Source organism: Aulonocara stuartgranti (genome assembly GCF_965226115.1).
Source record: "Aulonocara stuartgranti genome assembly, chromosome: 6".
Taxonomy (NCBI): Eukaryota; Metazoa; Chordata; class Actinopteri; order Cichliformes; family Cichlidae; genus Aulonocara; species Aulonocara stuartgranti.
In genome coordinates, this window is record NC_138944.1 from 4707999 (window position 1) to 4733910 (window position 25912).

General features: G+C 40.6%; 1 protein-coding gene across 2 annotated transcripts; it reads left to right on the forward strand.

Annotated features, from left to right (window-relative positions):
* The first annotated feature begins 10819 nt into the window (after positions 1–10819).
* Positions 10820–25000, forward strand: rasal3 (RAS protein activator like 3). Of its 2 annotated transcripts, XM_082537534.1 has the most exons (19): positions 10820–11725; positions 13785–13927; positions 14026–14104; positions 15416–15480; positions 15587–15672; positions 16184–16313; positions 16403–16501; positions 16584–17258; positions 17382–17526; positions 17611–17755; positions 17844–18080; positions 18276–18477; positions 20278–20369; positions 20443–20559; positions 20786–20951; positions 21866–21997; positions 22087–22277; positions 22950–23034; positions 24645–25000. In XM_082537534.1, exons 1-19 carry the CDS (start codon positions 11116–11118, stop codon positions 24750–24752), a joined length of 3507 nt encoding a protein of 1168 aa, XP_082393660.1. In that variant the 5' UTR covers positions 10820–11115; the 3' UTR covers positions 24753–25000. The 2 variants fall into 2 exon arrangements, with proteins under 2 accessions (XP_082393660.1, XP_082393661.1); XM_082537535.1 differs by lacking the exons at positions 10820–11725; positions 13785–13927; positions 14026–14104 and adding an exon at positions 14111–14612.
* The last annotated feature ends 912 nt before the right edge of the window (positions 25001–25912 follow it).

Below are 25912 nucleotides of genomic sequence, written 5' to 3' on the forward strand. Positions count from 1 at the left end.
CCAGCACCAAAGTCATTTCTATTCACCTGAGCCAACTCAGGTGAATAGAAATGAATACATCTGAGGGACAGCTCAGGTTGAGCGGTTTGAAAAAAAAGTACGAGAGGTACATTTCAGATCATTTGGACATATGTTAAATATGGAACTGCTAGGAAATAATAAAAGAGGAAGACAGAGAAGATTCATGGATGTTATGAAGGAGGACATGCAGAAAGTTGATGGGACAGAGGAGGATGCAAGGGATGGGGTGAGATTGAGGTCACCTCTAAAGGGAGCAGGTGGAAGAAGAAGAACTCAATTAGTTGTTTAACACATTAGTTAATGAAGATAAAATTAAGTCAAGTCAAATCAAGTGGCTATGTAGTCATTTCAGCCATGTACAGTGGTACAGTACACAGTGAAACAAGACAGCGTTCCTCCAAGACAATGGTGCTACATATAATAGACAGTCCACACAGAACTACATGAAGTGCAAGTGTTCAAACATTGAACGATAGAGACACACAACAGTGCAGCAGAAAAGTGCAACAACGGGTTGTGCAAAAAGTACTTGAAGTAATGGGATGTGTGTGTGTGTGTGTGTGTGTGTGTGTGTGTGTGTGTGTGTGTTCATGCAGATACGTTTTTGAGCCAGTGACATGAATGAAGGTATGTGTGTTTGTGTCAGTCCAGAACCTGAGTGTTCCTGTGTCTGACAGTTTGGGGGAAGGAACTGTTTCACAGTTTGGCATCGAGGGCCTGAATGCTCTGGTACCTTTTGCCAGAAGCCAGCAGGATGAAGAGTGTGTGTGAGGTTGTGTGCGGTCCTCCACAATGGTGGCTTTGTGGATGGAGCGGGTGTCAGTGATAGAGGGATGAGAGGTGAGAAGGGGTTAATGGGAGATGGGCTTTTCTCAGCTTTTGCAGGAAGTAGAGGCGCTATTGGGCTTTCGTAGCTATTGAGCTGGTTTTGGGGGACCAGGACAGGTTCTCTGCTTTGGTGTTCTGTGAACACCAAGGAATTTGGCGCTCTCAATGAGCTCCACAGAGGATCCAACGATGTTAAGTGGACAGTGATATCTCTGTGCTCTCCTGAAGTCAACAATCATCTCTTTTGTTCTGTCCACATTCAGAGACAGGTTGTTGACTCTACACCAGTCCATTAGCTGTTGCACCTCCTCTCTGTATGCTGACTCGTCTTTCTTGCTGATGAGACACAGCACAGTCATGTCATCAGCAGACTTGATGATGTGGTTCAAACTGTGCATTGCTGCACAGTCGTGAGTCAGCAGAGTGAACAGCAGTGGGCTGAGCACATAGCCCTGAAGGGCTCCAGTGCTCTGTGTTGTGGTGTTGGAGATGCTGTTACTGATCCAGACTGTCTGAGGTCTCTCCGTCAGAAAGTCCAGGATCCAGTTGCAGAGGGCGGCGTGCAGGACCAGCAGGCTCAGTTTTCCAATCAGGTGCTGAGAAATGATCGTGTTGAACGCTAAACTGAAATCTATGAACAGCATTTGTACATATGTGTCTTTATTGTCCAGGTGGGTGAGGCCAGATGTAGGTCGGTGGTAATGGCATCCTCTGTTGACCGGTTGGGGCGATAGTCAGTGGAGTGGCAGCAGGGTCTTAATGAGCCTCATGACGAGCCTCTCGAAGCACTTCATCATGATGGGTGTGAGTGCAACAGGACAGTAGTCACCAAGGCAGGACACAGAGGACTTCTTTGGCACAGGAGTGATGATGGTGGCCTTGAGGCAGATTGGGAAGACAGCAGTACTCAGGGAGTATAACACTGTCACTAGTTTATGAGTAGTAGAAATGCAAATAATCATGTCTTTTTCTGCAAAATAGAGTATATAAAGAGTTACAGGACTCTCTCCCAGACCACAGCAGGAGCTTCACACACTGGCTCATACTCATAATACAAGTCAGAACGTTTCCACAATCCACCTGGAAACGAGAGAGTCCACAGTGAGTACCGTCCCATCCACCGGCCGACAAAAACACTTTAACCATTCCAACAGGAGAAGTTCAGCGACCACAGTAACTGTGAGCAGGAGCACTGACTATGTTCCTAGTTTAACAATCCCGCGCTGGCTGCCTCTCCGATCCTCTCTTGAGTAGTGTTTCCTTGACGATCGGCAACAGGTGGCTGATTGCACCAGGTGTGTCTGGCTCAAAGGCTGAAGACTCTCCAGGCCTGGTATGGCAGCAAAACTCACACACCGCAACACACACACCCAAACACAGAGACAGGGAAACAAGGGACCAGGAGCAGATCACACCAACAACAACAATAAACAATCCACATAGTCAGATAGAAATTATAATATTCATTAAACCGAAGAACAATGCATGAGCCCTGACCCAGGCCCATCAGGTCCATCGACTGCTCAGGGAGTTTGTGTGTTTGCTCAGACACATGAAAAGTGAGAGGGAACATTGTCTGCAGGAAGAGGTGTATTAGACATTCTTATTATCAGAACTGCTGTCTGAACTCTGTCATACCATCATCTTCATCAGAGCTTTGGCACGCGTCCCTGGAGTTTGGAAGATCCTGAGGTATTCCTCTCTGACATCCTTCAGTGGCAGTTACATAAAGTACATTATATCTTATTGGCATAAATATTGTTCATAATGTTCATCTTGCTGTCTTCTTTTCCAAAACTCATTGCAAAACTTTAAGGTTGTTTAGACACTAATTAAACCGTGTTTTAGTTAACAAATAAATGTGAAGTTTCGCGGTATTAAATTTCATTTACTTTAATAAAACCAGTGTCTGGCATGAAGTTCAGTTTGTGTTTGTCTCCATCTAGTGTTTAGTTATAATCCTTACAAAACTGTTTGACTAAACCATGTCGTCTTTTACTATTAAAAAAGCTTTTAAAGCAATTCTCGACCCAAAAATTCTGTCTGTAGTCTCAAAACATATTTTAGCCTTATATGTTTGTATGTTCCCTATTTCCTCCAAGACAAGTGACCCAATCTAGATGAAACTTTAACTAAACAATGCCTAGGCCACTGTGAGTGCCAACATTTATGAGTTATATGCAAATATTTTTATATAAATTCCTCAATCGTGTACTATTGACAGTTCAGCTGAGCACCAAAGACAATGTCATAGTATAGGATGGAATGTCAGATCACAATGGTGTCTCACAATGTATCATAATAGCATTGTAACTATGTATGTGTGTTTATGTTTCTATTAAAAAAATGGGGTAGTTCAAGACTTTTGCACAATACTGCTATAACTGTTAGATTATTATTTACTTTTTTAATTAACAGCATCCAGAATAATTGTGAAATTAACAGCATCCAGACTTGGTGAAGAATTCTCCTGGTAGGCTAAAATCAATGCTGAAGGGACAAATGTTTCTGAATACTTAGGGAGCTCTGGAGTTGGAGGAGGACTCAGATTATCCGTGCACAATGAATTCTCTAAGGAACAGTCACTTATTTGTGGGATTTCTGCATCTTCCTCCTCCTCCACATCTAGACAGCAGGTCTGCTTACAGTTAGAGTCTGAGCATGTCATGCTGTCAGATGCCTTGTCTGTGATTTTTCTGCTGACATTCAAGATGTATTCAAAAATCTCAGTCACATTATACACCATTTGTATAATGCTCATACCTGTCACTGAGTCATGGGTTTGTGGGGTAGGAGCTGGCCCTGTGATACGAGCCAGCGACGTGTTGACTCTTTTAGTAATTTCTGCTGAAACAGCTTTACTAATATATCCGAGTTGTGGGACTTACCTTGTGCCGTGGACAGGGCTTCACCAAAACAGTGATGAAGGGTGTTTTGAAGCTGGCTTGAATATTATTTTCTGTTACTCTGCAGCAGCTGCAGCCATCCTGCAAACTTACCTTATCTCCACATGCATGATTGTGCCCCTTGGCAAGAACCTGAGGTTCTACAACCTCCAGGACCAAGGCGCTAATTTCTTCTATAATCGCATGGCACATGTTGGACAACAGAATGACAGCTTTTGATCCAGGGTCACCATCGGCTAAGGACGCCCACTGACTAAAAGATGAAAAAAAGATAAATAGTTGAGAAAACAAACATTTAACCAGAGTATATGTGTGTATTAGTGATCATTTTTGCTGCTTGTAAGCTTGATGGCTTTAAATGTGTGACTTACTCCTCTGAAACATCTTTCACATAGGGGGTGATGATTTTTCCAAGATTTTCCAGCGTCAGAAGAGGCAATTTCAAATGCCTGCAATCCAATTCCAACATCTAGAAAGAAAAGGCAGTCAGGTTTTTAGAAATCTTTGACACAATAACAAAATGTTCTGCAATGGGATTTTAAAATCGTCACTGTTAAATGCTTTGCACTGCAGTTCACTAATGAAATCCAACAACTGATAAGACAAAAATATATGTGTGATATGTCACACTAACAATATAGAATAGAATAGAATAGAATAGAATAGAATAGAATAGAATTCAACTTTATTGTCATTGCACATGCACAGGTACAGGGCAACGAAATGCAGTTTGCATCCATCCAGAAGTGCTTTAGTGATATAGGTATATTACAATATATATTAGCAATAGTATAGATATGTAAGTATATTACAGAAATGGGTCTATTATGGTATGTTATAATGTACACGGTATGAAGTATGTTGTGAATATTCTATAACTAAGTATGTACAGGCTGTAGTGAGTACAAGCTATGTACAGGCTATGAACAGGATATAAATATGAAAAACTATACAGAATATGAAATAAATAACTTTACAGAATCTGAGATATACAGCTATACAGAAATGGGAACTATGCAAGTTGTAAACAGTTGTAGGATTAAAGATTATTGAATGTACAGAATGATTATTTACACAGAGCTATACAGTAGTGCAGTTAAGATAAGTGAGGGTGTAGATAGTTTCTACAGAGGCTATATAAAGTGCTAGTGGTTGTGAGTGGTGGTTCAGTCCATGTTATTATTGTGTGTTTGAGGGTACAGTTGTCCATTGTGGGTGTGTGTGTATGTTCAGTCCATGAGTTTAATGTGGGTCAGATGTCAGGAGGCAGAGTTCAGGAGTCTGACAGCTGTGGGGAAGAAGCTGTTCCGGTACCTGGTGGTCTTAGTCCGGAGGCTCCTGTGGCGCCTCCCAGAGGGCAGGAGGGTGAAGAGTCCATGTGATGGGTGACTGGGGTCTTTGATGATTTTCCCAGCCCTTTTCAGACACCGCTTCCTGTAGATATCTTTTATGGCAGGAAGTGGTGCTCCGGCGATGCGCTGGGCAGTTTTCACGACCCTCTGCAAAGCCTTCCGGTCCGAGGCAGAGCAGTTCCCGTACCAGACTGTTATACAGTTGGTCAGGATGCTCTCGATGGTGCAACGATAGAAGTTCACCAGGATGTCTGAGGACAGGTGGTTCTTCCTCAGAGTCCTCAAGAAGAAGAGGCGCTGGTGAGCCTTCTTGACCAGCTTGGAGCAGTTGGTCGTCCAGGTGAGATCCTCGGAGATGTGGACTCCCAGGAACTTGAAGCTGCTCACACGCTCCACAGCCGTCCCCTTAATGTGGATGGGTGGATGTGGGTCAGCATTCCTCCTGTAGTCCACGATGAGCTCCTTGGTCTTCTCGGTGTTAAGCAGCAGGTTGTTTGTGTCGCACCACTCAGCCAGACGATCCACCTCCTCCCTGTAGGCGGCCTCATCGTTGTCACTGATGAGACCAATCACCGTGGTGTCATCTGCAAACTTAATGATGGTGTTGGAACCATCAGCAGGTCTGCAGTCGTGGGTGAAGAGGGAGTAGAGGAAAGGGCTCATCACACAGCCTTGTGGTACACCGGTGTTCATTGTGATGGTAGATGAGCAGTGGTTATCCTGTATCCAGTATCCTGTATCCAGTGTATACTGATATACAGTATATTAACAATTTGACATTTTATATAGCAATGTACTGAAGCTTATTTGATCAGGAATAAAAGTCATTTATCCAAAAGTGCTAAATGCTCAACTTTGTTTTGTTTCCTTCGCTTTTTGTTTTTTTTTTTACCTTATCCGGTTGGAGCAACGAAATGATTTCCACAGATTTCCTTCTGTTCACTTCACTAAATTCTGTCATGTCTTTACCGTTTAGCACAATTGCAAACTGCACGTTTTTCAAATTATTTCCAAGTATTGATTAACCGCTGAAACTTCTTCACGACGAAAGTCTGTCTACAGTTTGAATTCTCGGGTTCTAGATAATAAAGCTGACATTAGATGAGTGCGCGCAAACACACTTCATCTATTGATGGCTGATGGCTTTGACCTTTTCTTGTTCATCTTCCATCAGTAATTTTGCACTCCAGTATCAACACTGTAACAGTCACACAGTGCCAATGTGAACATGTATTCTTTACCGCCTCCTCTCAACCACTAAACACAACCCCACAACATAGACTAATACAACTACACCTTGTATAAAGTTTTTTTTTCACGTAACTCAGGAAAATAATAAATAATGGGCTTGGATTGACAATATTATGAAGGAAATGTGCACTATTTGAAAGCAGCTCGGCCCCTCCACTTTAGACAGGTTGTGAGGCTTCAGCATGCAAGCAGGCGCACCGAGGGCATATGTGTGTGATAGAATTTAGAAAACACATCGGTGCAAATGATAAGTCTATATCATGATAACTTCAGTTTTTGTGTTTGTTGTCGGGCTGTCACATTAATGCGTAATGGAAAAACTGCCTAAAATGCGTTGACAGAGACATTTAAGGGATTTTTAGTCATTCTGCGCTCAAAATGGATTAATTGCATTAAAAATTTCTAATCGCATTAAATGTGATGACGGCTTTAAAGTTGACAGCCCTTGTTTGTTGGTTTGTTTTTATTTAGTTTTATTTTGCGAGCTGGTTATTAGATGCCAGTGTTGTGCCAAAAACTGATTGCCTGCCAAAAACTGATTTCCAATGTTTCCGTGTGTTTTTTATGTGTAATATCGTTACGTATGATGCTAAACAGACTTTGGTGAACAGGTATTACAAAGGGGTGATATATAAAATTTAAAAAATTACCTGTTTCTCAAGTATCTTTGTGACTGTGTTATTGTACTTACATTATAATCAATCAGCTCCCTTTTGTCCATTTAATTTATGTTTACACAACTATTTTTGCATTTGTTGCAATTTCAGCTGTCCTCTTGGCTAGATTACTCTTAAAAGATACATTTTTAAAGTCAAAAATATTTTTTTTAACTGCATAATTAAAGGATACATAAAAGTCACTGCCAAAAACTGATTGCGGCTTCTACCTTGTTACAGGAATGTTGTCAGTTGCTCAAGATTGCCCCTCTGTAGTAGAGATATGCAATGCCTCTCTTTTAACAGGTGTGGTCCCTAGGTTCTGTAAGCATGCTGTTGTTGAGCCGATATTAAAAAAGAGCAGTTTGGATCCAACTCAGTTTAAGAATTATAGGCCTATCTCAAACCTTCCATTATTATCGAAAATTCTGGAAAAAGTAGTTGCAGATCAATTTACCACTTAAAAGAAAAAAAAAAACACGAAATTTATGACAAATTTCAGTCAGGTTTCCGTAAAAGTCACTCAACAGAAACCGCGTTACTTAAAGTCTCTAGTGAGCTGACTCTGGAACATCCTCGGTCATGGTTTTGTTGGACTTGACATCTGCCTTTGACACCATTGACCATACCATCCTGATTAACAGGCTCCGGGACATAGTCGGTGTGTCCGGTCTGGCTCTGGAGTGGTTTCGGTCGTACCTCTCCAACAGATCTTTTAGTGTTTTTGCAAATCGGTTTATGTCACATTCTAAGGATCTGACATGTGGGGTACCGCAGGGTTCAGTTCTGGGTCCTATTCTTTTTTCTTTTGTACATGTTACCTCTAGGACTTATATAGGCAGTTCCCTGAGGTGTGTTATCATTTCTATGCTGATTATATTCAGCTCTATTGCTCTTTTAAGCCAATGGAAGTCCATAAACTGTCCTCTTTAATTAAATGTTTAGCTTCCGTTGAACAGTGGCTTGGTGACAACTACTTACAGTTGAACTCTGAGAAGTCAGAAACATTAATTATTGCCCCCGACAACCAGATATCTCTAATCAAGCAGCATCTTGGTTCTCTTGGCTCATCTGTTCACCTGAGCCTCAGGTACCTTGGTGTGATCTTTGATTCTGCCATGTCCCTAGAACAACCCTCTCGCCGGTTGATTAGGAATTGCCTTTTTCAGCTAAGAAACACCTCCAAACTGCGAACTTTGCTGTCTAAATCTGAGTTAGAAATGGTTATTCATGCTTTTATTTCATCTCGCTTAGATTATTGTAACAGTCTTTTTCTTTGTTTGAGCAAAAGGAATCTTGACCGTCTCCAGTTAGTCCAGAATGCTACTGCAAGGCTTTTAACTAAGACATGAAAAAGAGAGCACATTACACCAGTGTTACGCTCATTACACTGGCTTCCAGTACATTTTAGAATTCATTTTAAAATCTTGGTACTGACTTTTAAAGCTTTGAATTGTAATGTATTTTATGTATTTCTGTTTTATATTACTGTGAAGCACTTTGTGGTTTTTATCCTGTGAAAAGTGCTATATAAATAAATTGATTTGATTTGAAGATGACGTGATATCATTCACGAGGGATACATTTGACATATGTTTCACATATTATAGACCAACAAGTTATTTATAGCAGTTTAAATACAAGCAGTCAGTTTTTGGCAAATACCGGAAATCAGTTTTTGGCAGACAATCACTTTTTGGCACAACACCTGTTCAGCCAGCCAGAGAACCCCCGGCCGCCCCGCTCCGATCGGTGCCCATGCAATCCCCAAAATGTGCTGGCATGATGTCGGGCAGCATGGGTGCGAGCAACTTTTTTTTGCCGATGCCCATGATGCGACCCACCACGACGCAGCGCTGGCCAATGTCCATATCAAAAACCGCTGCTGTCTGTACCACATGTTTCTTGTTAAGGTAAAAGGTAAACTGTTCTGCAGTAAATCAATCGACCACCAGATGAAGACAAACACTGTGACTTCCACAGATGAATCTAAATACTTTCTGATTTTGTGACTGTAAATTCATCTTAAATATTAATAACTTATTGTATACTTAAGTATACAGTATTTACACATTTACCCGTTTATCTTTATTATTTGCAAATGTTATAGCTGTTTTTGGCTCGAGTTGTAAACAGAACAAGCACTTCCTGCAGCACTCATCATTTTTGCCAACATTTTGAGGAGTTGTACAGACATGCTGCTTTGTGAAATACTTCTTTTGTTGTGCTTTAAGAATACTTCAGCACCAGCAAAGATTAATTTTACTGTTAATGTTTAACTTCAAATCCTGTTGTGATCAGTATTCGTGGTTTTCAGGGTTTTTATGGCCAAGAACGGTGTTAACGTATACAGAGCAACCTTGACTGAGACTCTCTGTTGTCACTGAGTCCAGATCAGTGCCCTTGTTGTTCAAATGTTAATAAAAAAAAGTGTTCTTGCAACTGCACAGTGATAAACCTGAGATTACTGCCTCTTATCACATAATGTAAATAGCCTTTTAAATAAAGGCTAAAAATTAAATGGACCCCTTTTACTTTTAAACTAGTGTCAGGTTAAAGGTTGATTATAGTTCTAAAAGACAGCACACACATTATAAACACTCTCAAACTTCAGTTACAGTTTTTCTTTTAAATTTTACATTTAATTTTAATTATTTTTTTTTATGTTGAGGCAGTCAGTTTTCATTGATTACGTTTCAAATTTAACCGCATACAGTCAAAGCATATTTTCAATACCAAATGCCCCCGGCCACTAGAGGGCCTGGACGAAACAAGACAAAAATGTAACTTTCAGTGTTTTCACACACTCAGCTCTTTATAGGACAGCTGTGGCTACAACCATAGCTTGCCTCCACCAGTGTGTGAATGCGAGAGTGAATGAATAGTGGCATTGTAAAGCACTTTGGGTGCCTTGAAAAGCGCTATATAAATCCAATCCATTATTATTATTATTATAGAAACACAGATATAAGCATGTTGATACTGTATTAATGTTACTGTGTGAATGTGATTCCTATAAAACCACTTCCCAGGTATTTTATAGCTTAAAGAACTGGAGAAGTGAACTAGAGGAATGTTCCCAATGAAAAATCTAAAGGTCCTGCTGTACTCCACCATTACTTCCCACAATTAGAAAGACAACATCTGACTATATTGCTGGCAGTTCACCCCACTGGTACACAGAAATACCCTGCAGGTGTGTACGAGAAAAGAGCAGCATGAGAGCAGGAAGTGGTTTTTATAGTCAGTTTCCTGTAGCTTTGACAGGAAGCTGACTCTTAACTGTCAACAGCTTGTAAACTCTCAGGTAGCTGATACCACATGGATACTTATGTTTATTTCTCACAGATATCAGTTTAGTGGTCTTACTAAAAAAGTAAGACTGGGTCCAGAGTCTTCCATACAATATTTTTCACGTATATTTGACAAAAAAGATGTTGTCCTTGGTGGTTTATTTCATTCAAGTTACCAAGAAAATGAATCTTATTAACTGTATAGGGACTGGTGATTTATTAGATTCATTAAATATCTTCATATTACACATCTTGCCTAATATTGTCTCACGATGGATTTCTACTACTTTGTAACATGCAAAACCACATTTCCCTTGCTCATAATGTGACAGACTGAATCTGACAAGTAGGCTTCCTTTGAGGTCAAGGTGGACAACCTAAAACACACATTTTATTATAACATCTGTGTACATTTCTTTGAGTTTCACACAAATTGAATGCAGATTTGTTTTATTTTTTTTGACAGAACAGGAAGAACGGATGACAGGAAGTATTAAATGAAAACACTGAACTTCTCTGTGTCATTTCATGAGGAAGCCAACAGCCCAGAGAGATGGGAGTAGTGCAGCAGCACAGCAACCACAGGCAGAGCAGCTAAGTCGCGTGTTGTTGATCAACGTTTTTGCAAGACAGGAAATGAGAAACAGACAGTTAGAGGAGATACAGACTACGCTGTCTTCCTTTTGCACACGCAGCAATCTCCAAAGCGGCGGTAAATTAGGAGGGAGACAGGTGAATTCTCTTGTGAAGGTTTTTGATGCGACCTTAAAAAACAGAGAGAATTTTAGTTACACCCTAAAAGTGTGAAATGGGCACTGAGGAGAAAGATCCAGAGCCTGCAGCTCAGCCAGCATCAAAGGAGCAGGGATCACCTGAGAAGGAAAATGAGCCTCCACAAACATCTGAGACCAGCGACCCTCTCAACACATACAAGTGGCATACTGGCTCCAAGGGAACCCTCAATGAGCAGAAAGAAGAAGGAGAAGGAACGCCGGCATCCTCCACATCCACCATGGAAAAAATTCAGAAGGCCTCTAGCAACAAGTGGAGCAAGATGCAAAACTGGCGCAAGGCCTTGAGCGAGGACCCCGGAGAAAAGAATTCATCCAATGGGAAAAGCAGCGATGCAGCCAAGCCTGAAAAAGCCTCCGGAGGAACAAGAAAGAACCCCTTCAGGAGGGCTCTGTCCGAGCCTCCTGGGTCGCTGTTTGCAGCCCTCTCTACTGCCAATTCGGCTCACGCAGGTTCATCCTCTGCTGCAGCCACTTCTGCTGGCACAGAAGCCTCGGGGGCTGCCTCCAGTGACCCCTCACAGAAAGGGGGCGGAGGGGCACTTTTTAAAAAATATCTTCGGAGTGTGTCCCAGAAGCTCAAGAAGCCAAAGCTACAGCCCCGCAACAGCACGCCATCCCTTGCAGGTAAGACTACTACAACAAAAGTACAGCGTACACACAAAGCCCTGCGCATTAAGGTCATTACTCAATCCAAATATTATGTGAAATATCAGAAAATGTTTCCTATTTCCTATTTGCGATCACACGATTTGTGATTTCTTGTTAAGTAGGTAGGACCATTTAATAACACTCAGCAGTATGAGTGGTATGGGTGACCTCTGTCAAAAGTGCATCTGGAAATTTCATCTGCAATGATACTATTAAGACTATTTTAGCATCTGGCTCAGTATTAAACACATGTAGAAATAATTAAAGAGAGAAGCTGAGAATTTAAATAGGCTTACATTATGTGAAAATACATTATAAATATAAATCATTTATAAATCACAAGTAAAAGAGTGGATCTCAGAAATGTTACAGGTTATGAAAGTGATGAAAGAGTTAAATACAGCCAAACACCAGTGAATGACTTTGACACTTCCAAAAATATCTTAAACATCAGCAAACAATTTAAACAAAATGTTGTAAAGATATTTGAGCCATTACCCAGTAAGCTAAACGATAGTGTGATCTCGGATAATGTGACAAATCTGATGTCTATTGATGGCTATTTAAAGTCCCCTAACCTCAAGAAAGCTCTTTTAGAAGATTTGTAGATGCAACATTTACATCCTCAAATAAACAGTAAAAAATGATCAGTACAAAGACAAAAGGAAAGTCTGTAACTGTTGGAATATTTTCTAAACAAACAGTAAGTATAGGCCGAGATTAAAACATTAGTAGTAGCAGCAGTAGTGGTAGTAGTAGTAAATCTGTGAGGCAAGTGTGGAGTCATTGGACAAGCTTAAAATCTAAGCCCTGCGCCCTTCAAGTCTATGTTTAAGGGCTCTCTCCTTGTAGGTAACAGATTTCTCTCCTTCTAAAAAGCAGAACCCAGACAATCGTCATTATCTCATTTCAGACATGAATCATTGCGAGACCAAAACCGCCAAAACAGCAGAGAAATGACCCAGAAATTCAAAGTAAATGAAGAACTGCAAACCAGCACCCACACTTAACTAGATTCACTAACCAACTTCCCCAGCGCTGAGAAACAAATGCATACTAAGAGGTACATGGCTAAAAATGTACAGCAACATAATGTGTTGTTGTGACACAGACGTTTCTGTGCCCCTTATATGAAAATGGTAGGCAAATCCAACCAGAAGCCTACCTGCTGTTCAGATACAAAATATGAACTCTAGTCAGATTTGCACGCACTCCTGTACTTGTGCAGAAACTAAAAAGGAGTGCCCTCAGACAGCTAATACAAATGATGTCTGAACATTTGTCTAATGACATCAGAAACCTCAATCCACCTCAGGACAGATTCAAATAGTTGTACCTATACAGAAGTTCTCTAGACGTCTTTCATCTCAGCTGACAGGAAGTGAGAGAAACATCTGCAACACACACAGACAGATCATGCAGGTGTGAGCCAAATGAGGCATGGCTGCATGAAGAAGATACCATATTTTATTATTAAAAAGAACAAGAAGAAAATATAATTGCTTTAAAAACAAGCATTACTTTCCTGCCACCTTCTGCTCTCCTGGGCTTTTATGCATGTTTTAGTGATGCAATATTATCTTTATGTTCTGCTGGCGTTTCAAGAACAGCATATACTTGATAGTAAGATAATGTAAGCATTAAGACGACATAAAAGCACAATGGATGTTGACATCGAGTAAAAAAAAAAAAGACACAAAAAACCTAACGACAGCCCACAGGATGTGCGCAGGCCTTCATGGCGTGTAATAAAAAAGAGAGACCAATAGCGTCAGTGGCCAAGGCAACACCTCAAATGGGAGTGGCCAATCGCTGTGTGAGATAAGTGTCATTACCAAAAATCAAAAACAAACCAGCCCGGCAGCATACGCCTCCAGTTAAACAGTATCTGTACATCATAAACAATTTACTGTCAGTTCTTCAAAGTGAGAGAAATCAGCACATATTTAGCACGTGATTACATGTGTATACTGACCTTACATGATTGATCAGTATCAAAATGTGTTTGTCTGTGCAACGTTTACTTGAATTGCAGGTTTGAATGAGGTTGTGCCGACACCAGCCGGACCCTGCGAACTCTCAAGACTGCAATGGGTCCCGCCTCAGGAGGTCCCCTTATGGGACATCAGCAACTGTTGCCTGGAAGATGGGCAGATTCTCATTTCCCCAGAGGAAGAGGTACCCACAGATAACAGCATGTTATTTACACTGATTTCAAATCATGTTGTCATAACCACGGAGAGTAAAAAATGCCCGTTTTTGTGTGTCCGTCTTAGCCAACAATGTGGACTCGAAACCGTGTCAGCAGCTGCTTGTCCAACCTCAGCATGCAGAACCTTGTAGACATTGACACAGGTCCGTATACACACGCAAAGCAAACAAAATGATGTGCAGATTAAAATGCAATGAAGAAAAATCATCAAACACCCCCCAGCTTAACTGTTACTGACATCAGCGATGACTATTGCACTATTTCCGCAGAAGACACAGAGGAAATAGCTAAATGTTTGTTCGTGGCAATGTCTGTAAGATCGCTTCCTCTGTGTTTTTTTTCCCTCTGGGGAAGATAGCATCAAGACAGGGTTTTAGCAGTCCAATGAAAACTCGCAGAAAGACAGAGCGAGATGATATAGTCGGTATCTTCCATCCATGCAGTTTATATATTTTGCTTAGAAGAGTGGAGGTGCTGCACTGTGGAGGTGTTCGATTCTGCACCGACTGGCTGAGTGACTCAATCGGCTCTTTTGAAGACGACAGAAAGGAAATGATAAAGACACAGAGACTGAAGTAACAGGGCTTTTGCACACACCTCTGGACTAAATGATAGGATTTAAACGCTGGATTGTTTGTGGTGGGAATTTGGGTAAGCAGCGAAAAGAAAATCGGACACCTGTGTAATCTTGTAATTAAACACATCAATATCGCTGAGTATAAATAAGCAAAAGAGGATATCATGATCTCCAGTTAGAGATATCAATTTTCTGACTTAAAGGTTAAAATGTTCACACAAAACAGGAAAAATCAAAATGGGAACATTTACGTTTGTTCTATGTAAAGCTGCAGTACACTATGTGTTATTTAGTGACATATGTGCAATTAGTTAACTTTACTGAGATAGGTCTAGCTATCAGATTACAGCTTTAAACCACATCCTGAAATGGCTCATCTGAACCCATCTGGAAATATTAAAACTTTTTGCTTGATGTTTTTGAGAGTCTTCAGTAGAAGTTATTTGTGTTAGATGAGTGAAAAAACACTCATCTAACTGCTTGAAAATTAGTCATAAGATGGTGTGCATAACTACTTATTTTACTGCTTTGTTTTCATATCAGCAAAAAATCACAGGTTATTTAACCCCAGGTGCTCTCATATGACCTGGAAGTCACTTACCGTAATGGAACTTAGCCAATTTTAATTGTATTAATATTCGTGCTATTCCTGCTTCACCAGCACACAATATCTGCTCTAAAGTTAGCCTGGCAACCATTTGATTTGACGCCTGGAAACAACTGACTCACAAAAAGGAAGAAATACGTAGAAGTACTGACCACAAACTCTAAATGGAAACAATGAGTACTGCCTATAATTTCATTTAGTTAAGCCAACTTGTCCTGCCAACACTAATGAAAAACTGACAGAGAATTCCATTTTCATCCCAATCCCTAGAATGCAGCCCCGACCATGGGGGCCAGCTTGGTCCTCGACCAAAGGCTCAAGATGGCGGTGTGAGGGTGAGTGCAGTATGCGCCAGAGACAATCTTTGCGCTAGTTTTCCTTTTCCTGTTGATACAACACATAATTGCCCAAATGCACTGTGTTTGCATTCTTCACCCGTAGGGACTGATCAAGCGACGTCTTGAGAACAAAGCCAAGAGGAATAGCAACACCCAGCTAAACCAACAGGGACTTAACAAAGGACGCAGGTAAAGTGCACTGCTGTGTTTCTCAAAGCAGATATACTGCACTCCATATCCACCTTTGGTCTAAAGTAACTTCTCTCATTGTCTTTCATAATTTAAGGCCAAACTCTTATCTTCAAAAAACCCTGCCTATAATTCATCTATCGTGTTCTTAATCACTTCTTCAACAATAGACTAACCAATCAGTTTCATAGTAAACCTCACTAAAGGTCCAAGAAGCTTGCAAAGAAAGCAACTGGACGTCTTTAAGTTTTGGAAACTTAAGAGTTCAGCATGACCTGGTTGACCTGGTTGAGAGAGAACCTACACACACATAGAACCTCACTAAAGAATAATTCAAACATGTTGCAAATAAAACTTTGCAAGATGTTCTTTTTAAAAACAACCACAGTGTTAATGTAATGTGTCGATGGTAAAACAACCTGCAGGTAGTGAAAGTGTACATTGTGAGTACCTTTGACAAATCTCCATCTCGTTTTTTTGACTGAATTCTTCCACTGTGTTTAATTTTAAGGCTCTATGAATCCCGAGAGTCTGTGTCAATTCCAGTCAGTCCAGTGGGGACACTAGATCTGAGTGCAGACACCAGCACCGTCATCAGACCGGTCCACAGCTCCATTCTGGGGGAGAAGTACTGCTTTGAGGTAGACTTTAAAGGGCACTCCCATAGATTCATTAACGAGTACCGTAAAGTATTCCAGTACCACTAACTGTTAGTTTCAATGTGCTATAGGTGATAAACTCTGAGAACACCCACTGCTTCGGCTGCTCCTCGGCTGCTGAACGTGACCGCTGGATTGAAGATCTGAGACGAGCTGCACAGCCCAACAAGGTGAGCTTTCAGCCGCCGGTCCCACCGGTCACGCAATATTCAAATTGTGTTGTGCTACTAATAACATTCATTATATTCACAGGACAACATCGAGCGCACAGAGAACTCGCTGAGTCTGTGGGTTAATGAAGCCAAGGATCTGCCACCCAAAAAGCGTTATTACTGTGAGGTACACCTGGATGGCACCTTGTTCGCCCGCACGACCAGCAGAGCTGTTGGCAAGCTCCCAAACCGTTCCAGCCTGGCAGCAGATGGCTCCGCTGGATCTTCGGGAGGCCTGGGGGCCAGTGGAGGTGCGACTGGAGGGTGCCAACTGTTCTGGGGAGAATTCTTTGAGCTCGACAACCTGCCTTGTATCTCCCAAATCAGCCTGCACCTCTTCCGGGAAGAAGACCCCAAGAAAAAGCGGCATTCCCGAGACGACTCCAGTCTACACCCTCTGGGAAGCGTGACCATACCTCTAGCTGACATTCGAGGGAGGACCTATCAGGAGAAGTGGTACCCCATCACTCCATATAAGGCGTCAGGCTCAGCAGGGAACAAAGAAGCTCTGGGGCCGCAGGCTTCACTTCGCATAAAGGCCCGTTTCCAGAACTTGCAAGTTCTGCCAATGGAGAAATATAAAGAGTTTGCCGAGTATGTGACTGTGGATTACGTAGAAATGTGCAGAAACTTGGAGCCACTTCTGAATGTGAAGGAGAAGGAAGAGCTGGCAGGAGCTCTGGTCCACGTACTCCAGAGCATCGGCAAGGCCAAGGTAAAGAATGAGATTAAATTTAAAAATTTTTTAATGCAATTTATGAATCAAACGTTATTTTTTCACAATATGTATCAAAAATACAACCAGAAGCATATTCAGAAGTAAGTTTTTATTCCTTAGGAATTCCTCATTGATTTGGGCAACGATGAGGTGGAGCGTCTTGGAGAAAAAGAAGCAATGATCTTCAGAGAGAACACACTGGCCACTAAAGCTATAGATGAATATATGAAGCTGGTTGGTCAGAAGTACCTCATCGACACACTAGGTAGGGCAGATCAGTCGTAAAGGTGGCTGCTTGTATTCAATCGTACTGGGTTTTCCTGAACTCTATGCTTTCTTTTCAATGCAGGAGAATTTATCAACCGTCTATATGCATCGACTGAGAACTGTGAAGTTGACCCTCGTAAATGTCCTGCGGCTGAACTGTCAAGCAACCAGAAGCACTTGAGGGAAACCTGTGAGGAGGTGGTGCAGAAGATCATTGAGCTCCATGGGTGAGAGAAATCAGCTTAACATACAATAAATGATTTGGGCATCTCTCACATTCAGAGATCTCATACTTGACATGCTTCTTTCCACTAGGCCTTTTCCTGAAGAGTTAAACAGGATCTTCTCCAGCTGGGTGGAGGTGTGTGAAGACCAGGGCAAACCGGAGATTGGCCATCGGCTCATCTCTGCTTCCCTCTTCCTTCGTTTCTTGTGTCCTGCTATCCTCAGTCCTTCCCTTTTTGGTCTGACGCAACCGTACCCGGAGCCAAACACCCTGCGTACCCTTACGCTGACAGCCAAAGTCATCCAGAATCTGGCCAACTTCACCTTGTCAGTAGTTTATGTCACGTTTGTGCATTTGTTCCTGAGCAGATTGTTTGCTTTTGTTTGTTTGTTTGTTTTGGCATACTGAAAGACATAATCTGGGAATATGGATAAAGATATTTTTTTGTTGCACATGTACAATAACAATAAAGGGCCTGAAATAAATACCTAAAGTAAATTAAATTTGTTGTTCTTACTTAGGTTCGGGGAAAAGGAGGAGTACATGCTCTTCATGAATGAATTCCTGGAGCAGCACTGGGATGGAATGAGAGGCTTCCTACAAACGGTGTCGAGTGGAGACACTGAGATTGCAATGACATCCTTTGATGGCTATGTGGATTTGCCTCTGCGTTTGGCTGTGCTCCATGGACTGCTGGTGGACATCATCTACCAGAAGGACCAGGTAGGCAGGCAAACATTAGTCCAGTTTGGTAGTTAGTTTTAAAGGAATTGTGTGACTTTTGTATTGCATGGCTCCACTAGCTAGCTTAACCACAGTGGAAGACAATTTATAAGCAGTTATCAGGGGGATACTTATAATTATAGAGTTTATATGAAGATTTCATTTCATTTATTTATTTATTTATAAAGCACATTTAATAACAACAGGGAGTTGACCAAAGTGCTGTACAAAATAACAATTAAACAATGACATTAACAACAACAACAGGTAAGAAAATTAAAAGAAAATTAGATAAGATAAGATAAGATAAGATAAGATAAGATAAGATAAGATAAGATAAGATAGAACTTTATTAATCCCTCGGGTGGGTTCCTCTGGGAAATTCGACTTCCAAAAAGCACAGCAACGACCGAAGTTACAGTTACAGAATGTTATATATATATATATATACACACACACACACACATATATAAATACAGAGACAAATATAAATAAAATATACAAAGGGGATAAATAGAATAAATAGGAATAAAAAATAAAAATACAAGTGAATTGCACATTTCAAGTATTGAGTCTATTGCACTGTTGACTATTTACAAAAAGTATTGCACAAGGTATTGTACAGTGAGGTGAAGAGGCACTACAGCTTAGTTGTTCCCCCCTCCTTTGTCCTCCTGTTTCCCCTCCCTCTCCCCTCCAGAGAGGAGTTAAACAGTTTGATGGCGTGTGGGACAAAGGAGTTTTTTAGGATAAAAGAATTGGTAACTCTCATACAGTTTCGAAAGCCAGAGTAAAAAAATATGTTTTAAGATGCGATTTAAAAAGAGTAACAGTTGGGGCCTTTCTAATGTGGAGAGGTAGATCATTCCACATTTTCGGTGCCAAAACCGCAAATGCCTGATCTCCTCTATGAACCATCCTAGACTTATGTAAGGTAAGGAGCAGGTGATCACTTGATCGAAGGGCTCTAGAGGGCGTATAAAGCTGCAAAAGGTCAGACAAATAGTCCGGTGCCTGGCCATTTAGCACTTTATAAGTCAAAAGTAAGATTTTGAATTTAATTCTAAAACGAACTGGAAGCCAATGAAGGGAAGCAAGCACCGGAGTAATATGTTCTTCACACGAGTCAAAAGGAGAGCTGCAGCATTCTGTACAAGCTGGACTGACTGACACCCACATATAGATCACTTCAGTTATACATGGTGTACTCACGCACTAATTCTACCCTTTAAGATTGTGTTGACAAGATGGAGGCTGTACAGGACAAAAAGCTTTTGCTGTGGCCCCCAAGTGGACTATGGGGGTACTGCAGATAAAGTCACAAGAATGACATAAATAGCTGGATATTATTGGAAGATATAATTTTTTATTTTTCTGACACCCCCCCCCCCCCCCCCCCCATTTTTTTAATCTGTCAGGTGACCTAAGTAAAACTATTGATAGTGAACTACAGACACAGAAGGAAATAATCTTATTCTTGTGATCAGAGCTCTGATTAAAGATAGGGTTTGATTTTTGTTATCTAGTTACACAGATTTAAGAGATTCACAGCTACCCCTTTATCCCATATAAAGATTTGTAAACAGAATCCTAATTCTAACACTGGTAGGTTAAGGGATTAAAAGGCCTTGTAGAAAAAATGTGGTGTGTGTGGTGTGTATCGCTGTGTTGTGTGGTCATAGATGTAGTTTTTCTCTCAAGTTTACCAGAAGCAATTATGTATCCATTCACTATATAAATATACTTATTTCATGCTTTGTGTATAAGTGAAGGTTAACATGCTACTTGTTTCTCCCTCAGCAAACAGTTGACAAGCTGCACCCTCTGCCTTCAATTCTGAACCAAATAACAGAGTCACTAGGCCCTGAAGCACCTCGGATAGATATTAACAGGTATGTTGATTTGTGTGATTTGTCCATCATATTAGTTCTGTTGCATGTTACTAAAACAGTGGTATTCCTGTAGCCAAACAGGACACATCAAGCCAGCGTATATTCCACCTAAGGACTTGAGCAAGTACAGCCCTCTCCAGTCGTCTCTCCAGCATATTCCTCAGGAATCCAAAAGCACACGTGACAACAGGTCAGTTTCAAAGGGGCACAGTGGAGGTCAGACGCAGCTCCTCCCAATGTCAGTGTGGAGGAAGGACTCTCTCAAGCTATTCAATTACAAATTCAGTTTGGGTCAGATAGATTTGATTTTTTTATTCCATTTAGGATCCTTTGTCTGTGCATTTTAAACATTGTATAATGTGTTCATTGGCATTTAAATAATTAACACTGATCCGTTTATTCACCGTGGATGTCAGGAGTCAAAGGAGGAAACCGATCGCCAGAACTCAGAGTGCCCCACACAGACGTCCGGCACAAGTAAAACGTGAGATGAAGAGGCAAACGAGCTCCGAGGCTCTGCCGACATCTGACCAGGAACAGGAGGCGGAGCCCAACCAACCACTTATCTCACCACCAAATACTGTGAGTATAAACAGGAACTGTGAACTGCCTGTAATAGCAACTGAGCTGCGCAGCTCATGTTCTCGTGTTTATGCAAAAAGGACTTCAGCTTTTCACAGAGGAGGCTATAGTTCATACTCTAAAGCCTTTAAACAATAAACAGCCTTGGCCATTTTTAATGACCAAGCATGACTAGATTTTTTACAGAAATAATATGAATCTGTTTTTGTTTATCACATCTCTACTGTATCTTTTGTCTGTGAAAGAAATGTTGTAATATAATTACAACATTAAATGTTTAAAGACACAAATTACAAAACATAATTACATTTATCTTCTTAAGTCTTGCAAAACAACTTTACTTTATTGTAATAAAAGTAGAAAAAAATTAATAAAGTTACATCTGAGTCAGTTTATATATTACAGTTTGCATACGTCATATATCAGTGTAACAGCAAAATACAGATAAATTTGTGACTCTGTAATATTCTAATCAACAACAAAGTACGGTTGTTATCACAGTCAGGCTGTTTTTTTTATCTGTTGTTACTTCCTTTCTTTTGCTCAAGTTAAATCTGGATCAGATTGTTTCTAGATTTGTAATATTTGAATATTTTATGCAGAAACACTCAAAATATTCAGATTAATGGAATTCCTGAGAGCCGTACATTATTGCAGTACATTGCATTGATTGGAAGTGGACAAACACTTATACTTGCCACACTTATCGGCCAGGTCCAAGTTTTATGAGTAGTGGATAAAAAAAATCATCATAGGAAACATTTTTATGTCTAGGAATATCACAACAGCATACGTAAACACAGATCAGGGGTCTTAAGTAGCACCTCTGAGTCACGCTTCTGTAAGTGCACACATATTTTTTCAAGTTTCACTGAGAGGAATAACGCAGGGAGTTTCTGCTCATGTTTTCCCAGAGCGTCTCTGTCAAGCGTGCACCTGCACCGGTTCCCTGGATTAAACCCGGGGACCACAACCCACCAGGCAGCCACACCCGGCAACCGAGCGAGATCAAGACTGAGAATGAGCAATTCAGCTTACTGGATAAGGTATGGCAAGCCTCCTACATATTATAGTGACAGTGTAAAGTGTTTGCTTTCAATGCTACAGTTTATATGATGTCTACGTGTAATGACAGCATGCTCAGGAGCTGTCAGAGCTTCGCCTGGGCATAGAGCAGGTGACGGAGCGCGAGCTGGACATGGCTAAGCGCCTGGAGGACTTCATCATCCAAAGTCAGGACCAGAATGCAATACTGCAGGAAGAGGTCAACGAGCTCAGGAATGTGCTGGCTATGCGTGAGGAGCAGCTTGCCAGCGCCACCTTCAGGTTAGTCTGTGCATTAACGTGTGTGTGTGTGTTCCATTTGAAAGTAAACACAAGGTGTGACTAAAGAAATTGAAAAAATCTTTATCCAGTTTAAATTTGGAGGATCTCATACTTAAAACCAGAAGGTCGTGCATCTCTGGACAGTGTTGAGAGCACCTACTATTTTAGATCTCTCAGTGACAGTCATGTTCGATCAGCTTGCACTCGTGCAGTGGGATCTCCCTCCATGTGTCGAAATCTTCTGACCTCTGAATCCTCTTTCTCACACTACACAAAAAGCTGCACACTTGTAAATCACGCTCATGCACCGCTTCAGCTGCTCCAGAGCACTGGCACCAAGGCATCATCCTGTCTTCCCTAAAGTACTGCACCTAAATTCTATAGCTACCTAAAATTTGATCCCACAATGAACCGATCAGTGTTGAGCACACACATTTGGTCTCTAGAAAGGTCAAGATCTGAGGTGACCACACGCAGAAGAAACAGCCAAATTGAAATCAGGAAAGAGTTTTTAGATTTGAGTTTTTTATCGACCAGTTCTCAGAATGTTTTGATCACACCTCATATATTCTGTTTTTAAAGCATGCATTTTGTTTGTGCTTTATCCTGTTCAATCTGCAACCTCAGTGTTTCTCTCTTAACAGCATGTCTTCTTATCTGTGTGTTTTGCAGGCTGGGTGTGATTGAAGAGGAAAGGGAGGAAGATGAGAGGAAGCTGAGTATTGCCATTGCAGCAGCCGAGAGAGTGAATGTGCTGGTAAGTGAGATGAAGAAAGTCCACTGTCAAAGAACAGTGCTTGTAAATAGTTCACTTCAAGATCCACATTTTATTCTCCTGAACCCCACAGAGCAGTGTGCGCTGGTGCTCCCTGGTGGGCTATGATGGTACTGCAGGTCACCTGCATTTGTTATTCCTCATTTATCTGCCTTGATTTGATCTAGAGCACAGGTGTCGAACTCCAGGCCTCGAGGGCCGGTGTCCTGCAGGTTTTAGATGTGTCCTTGATCCAAGACAGCTGATTTAAATGGCTAAATGACCTCCTCAACATGTCTTGAAGTTCTCCAGAAGCCTGTTAATGAACTAATCATTTGATTCAGGTGTGTTGACCCTGGGTGAGATCTAAAACCTGCAGGACACGGGCCCTCGAGGCCTGGAGTTTGACACCCCTGATCTAGAGAGTATCCGGTATTTTGTCAGTCATCATGAAGGAAGTCCTTATTCTTAGCCTAATGAGTTGATCAGAGATGAGGTTTAAGGGTCCAGTGGGATGCAAAGGATTTTCGCATTTTAAATTGAGATAGAAAAATAGAACCAAACCACTGATTTTTAAAATTTTCAGAAATCAAAAACTTTCTGGTAAAAGAATTTATGTCCATAGAGAGAACGCTAACATAAAACAGTTCACTTAAATTATTAAGTAGTAACATTTAGTACTTTTTTATATAATTATAAATTTAATGGTTTTATTTTCTGTTCTGTTCTGACCTAGTTAGACTATTCTAACATGTGCAGCTACCGCAGGCTTTGGAATTTAGCTTAGGAATACCTACTTTTTTACGCTCTATATGAAATTTAATTTAATTTATGAGCAATATAACTGCATGATATTTATAAATGACACTTTGAGTCATGCTACCAGTAGAGGTGGTCACCTCTCTTTGCAAGCCCATTCAGTGGAGGAGTGAAGACAGCCAGAACTGGCTCAGAGCATCTCAGTCCAGCCCTAGGGGGTCCTTAAATTAAAACGTAGCAAACTAAAAGGCAGAAATATATTCATTAGTCTCTTAAAAACTGTGATGGAATCTGCTATTTAATAACAGAGGGTGCAGGTTATGTTTACTATGCAGGCAAACACAGTCTGCCTCAAATAGTAGAAGCTACCTGTATTACCTTAATCATCAGCAGTCACTGAATTCTCTGAGATTTGTGATTGTTTCATAAACAACAGTGTATTTTATGCCTGATTAAATTAAACCCTCAAAATATTTAACAGAATGCCGGTGACTTTACTTTAGGGGGAGGCCAAAACCTTATACAGGAAAAAGCCCGGATCACTGCTGATAGATAAACATCCTCTGCATATTTCAAACACTGCCTCTATTGTTATCAGTAGGCTAAAAGATTACAGTTTCATATGCTGTAGACCCATAAAAACTGAATATTTAAAAAGCAGTTAAATGCAACTATGCTGATTAAGTTTTATAAGAAATGATCTGAGAGTGGTTTAAGTGTATTTGATGCCCTTTAAACAAGCTAATTTGTATTTCTTAACCAAATATGTTCCCTTTAAGGTACTGGATATTTAAAGTTTAGTGACAGTGGTTGATTTCAGCATATTAACAGCTGTTTTTAATGTGCTCACACAGGAGGAGCAGTTTGCAGGTCTGCTAAGTGACCTTCAACAGCTCAGCGAGGCGTACAAGAGCAGCCAAAACAACACACAGCATCCTGAAAAACCACTCAACACCACCTGAACCCTGAGAAAAAGGGTTACGCTTTGGGCTTCATAGTTTTTATACACATACACACACACACACAGCCTGATGCCACAATCATGAATTCCTGGTTAGATATAAGTTTATTTTATAAAGATACCCATAATGAACTCCAGTTAAGGTGAATATGAAGGCTGAAGGATTTGTTCGCATTTCCTCTTTCACTGTATCTCTGCTTGTAAACCCTTTTTTTTAAATAAAAAAAGCTGCTGCCTAATGTTTTTCTATTTAAGGAGTCTATTTTGCATTTGTCATGGTAAGTGGTCTATTTTGTGTCTATTTTAATCAAGAATAATCACTGTAACTTGATTATGATTATGGATTTGCAGGGACAGGTAACCCCAAAATCTATAGTTTTTCTTGCCTGTAGTCATAGACTGTATAAAAAAAAAAGGAGAGCCACTATGATGTTACCCATTGGTTAGTGAAGAGTGTTTTCTCTGTCACCATCTCAGTGTATTAAAACTGTATGGGAAAAATCCACCACAAAGCCAAACAATCAAACAGAAAAGTAATACAATTCTAACAGAAAATAAAAATTAAAAAAGAAAAAAACAAATGAAGAAAAACACTTTAAAATAGGTTTGTAAAAATTTTAATGTGCAAGAACCTCCTGCCCCCAGAAAGCTGCATTAGTCAACTTTGCTGTCAGATAGAATGACAAAATGTAGCCTGGTAAAGACTACAGTATACATATTGAATTTAGCAGTGGGTAGTAGTGTAGAGCAAGTGACAAGGAAAGGACAGCATCAGCAGACGGGTCAAATTTCTTTTAAGTGTACTATATTTCCTTGCATGTCCATTCTACCATTTTAAAACAACCCCGGTTGTCAAAATCTCACTTGTTTTATATAGAATTTTACACACATCTCAATGTCATTATTCTCTACCTTAGAAATAGGTTAGACCAAACAAGATAATCGAAACAAATAAACAGGAATAAAATTATTCATCCAATTGACAGACTCGTTTACACAGCTAAATGATTTGAAAAGTAAAACACTGCATATAGTACAACTCAAACGTTACTTTAAAGAAAATAAACAATACTATCAAAAGGAAAAAACCCTTCATTTGGTTGTGCCCAGTGAATCAATCACTGACCTCATGACCTTATATAAACAGGAAGTGCTGGGTTG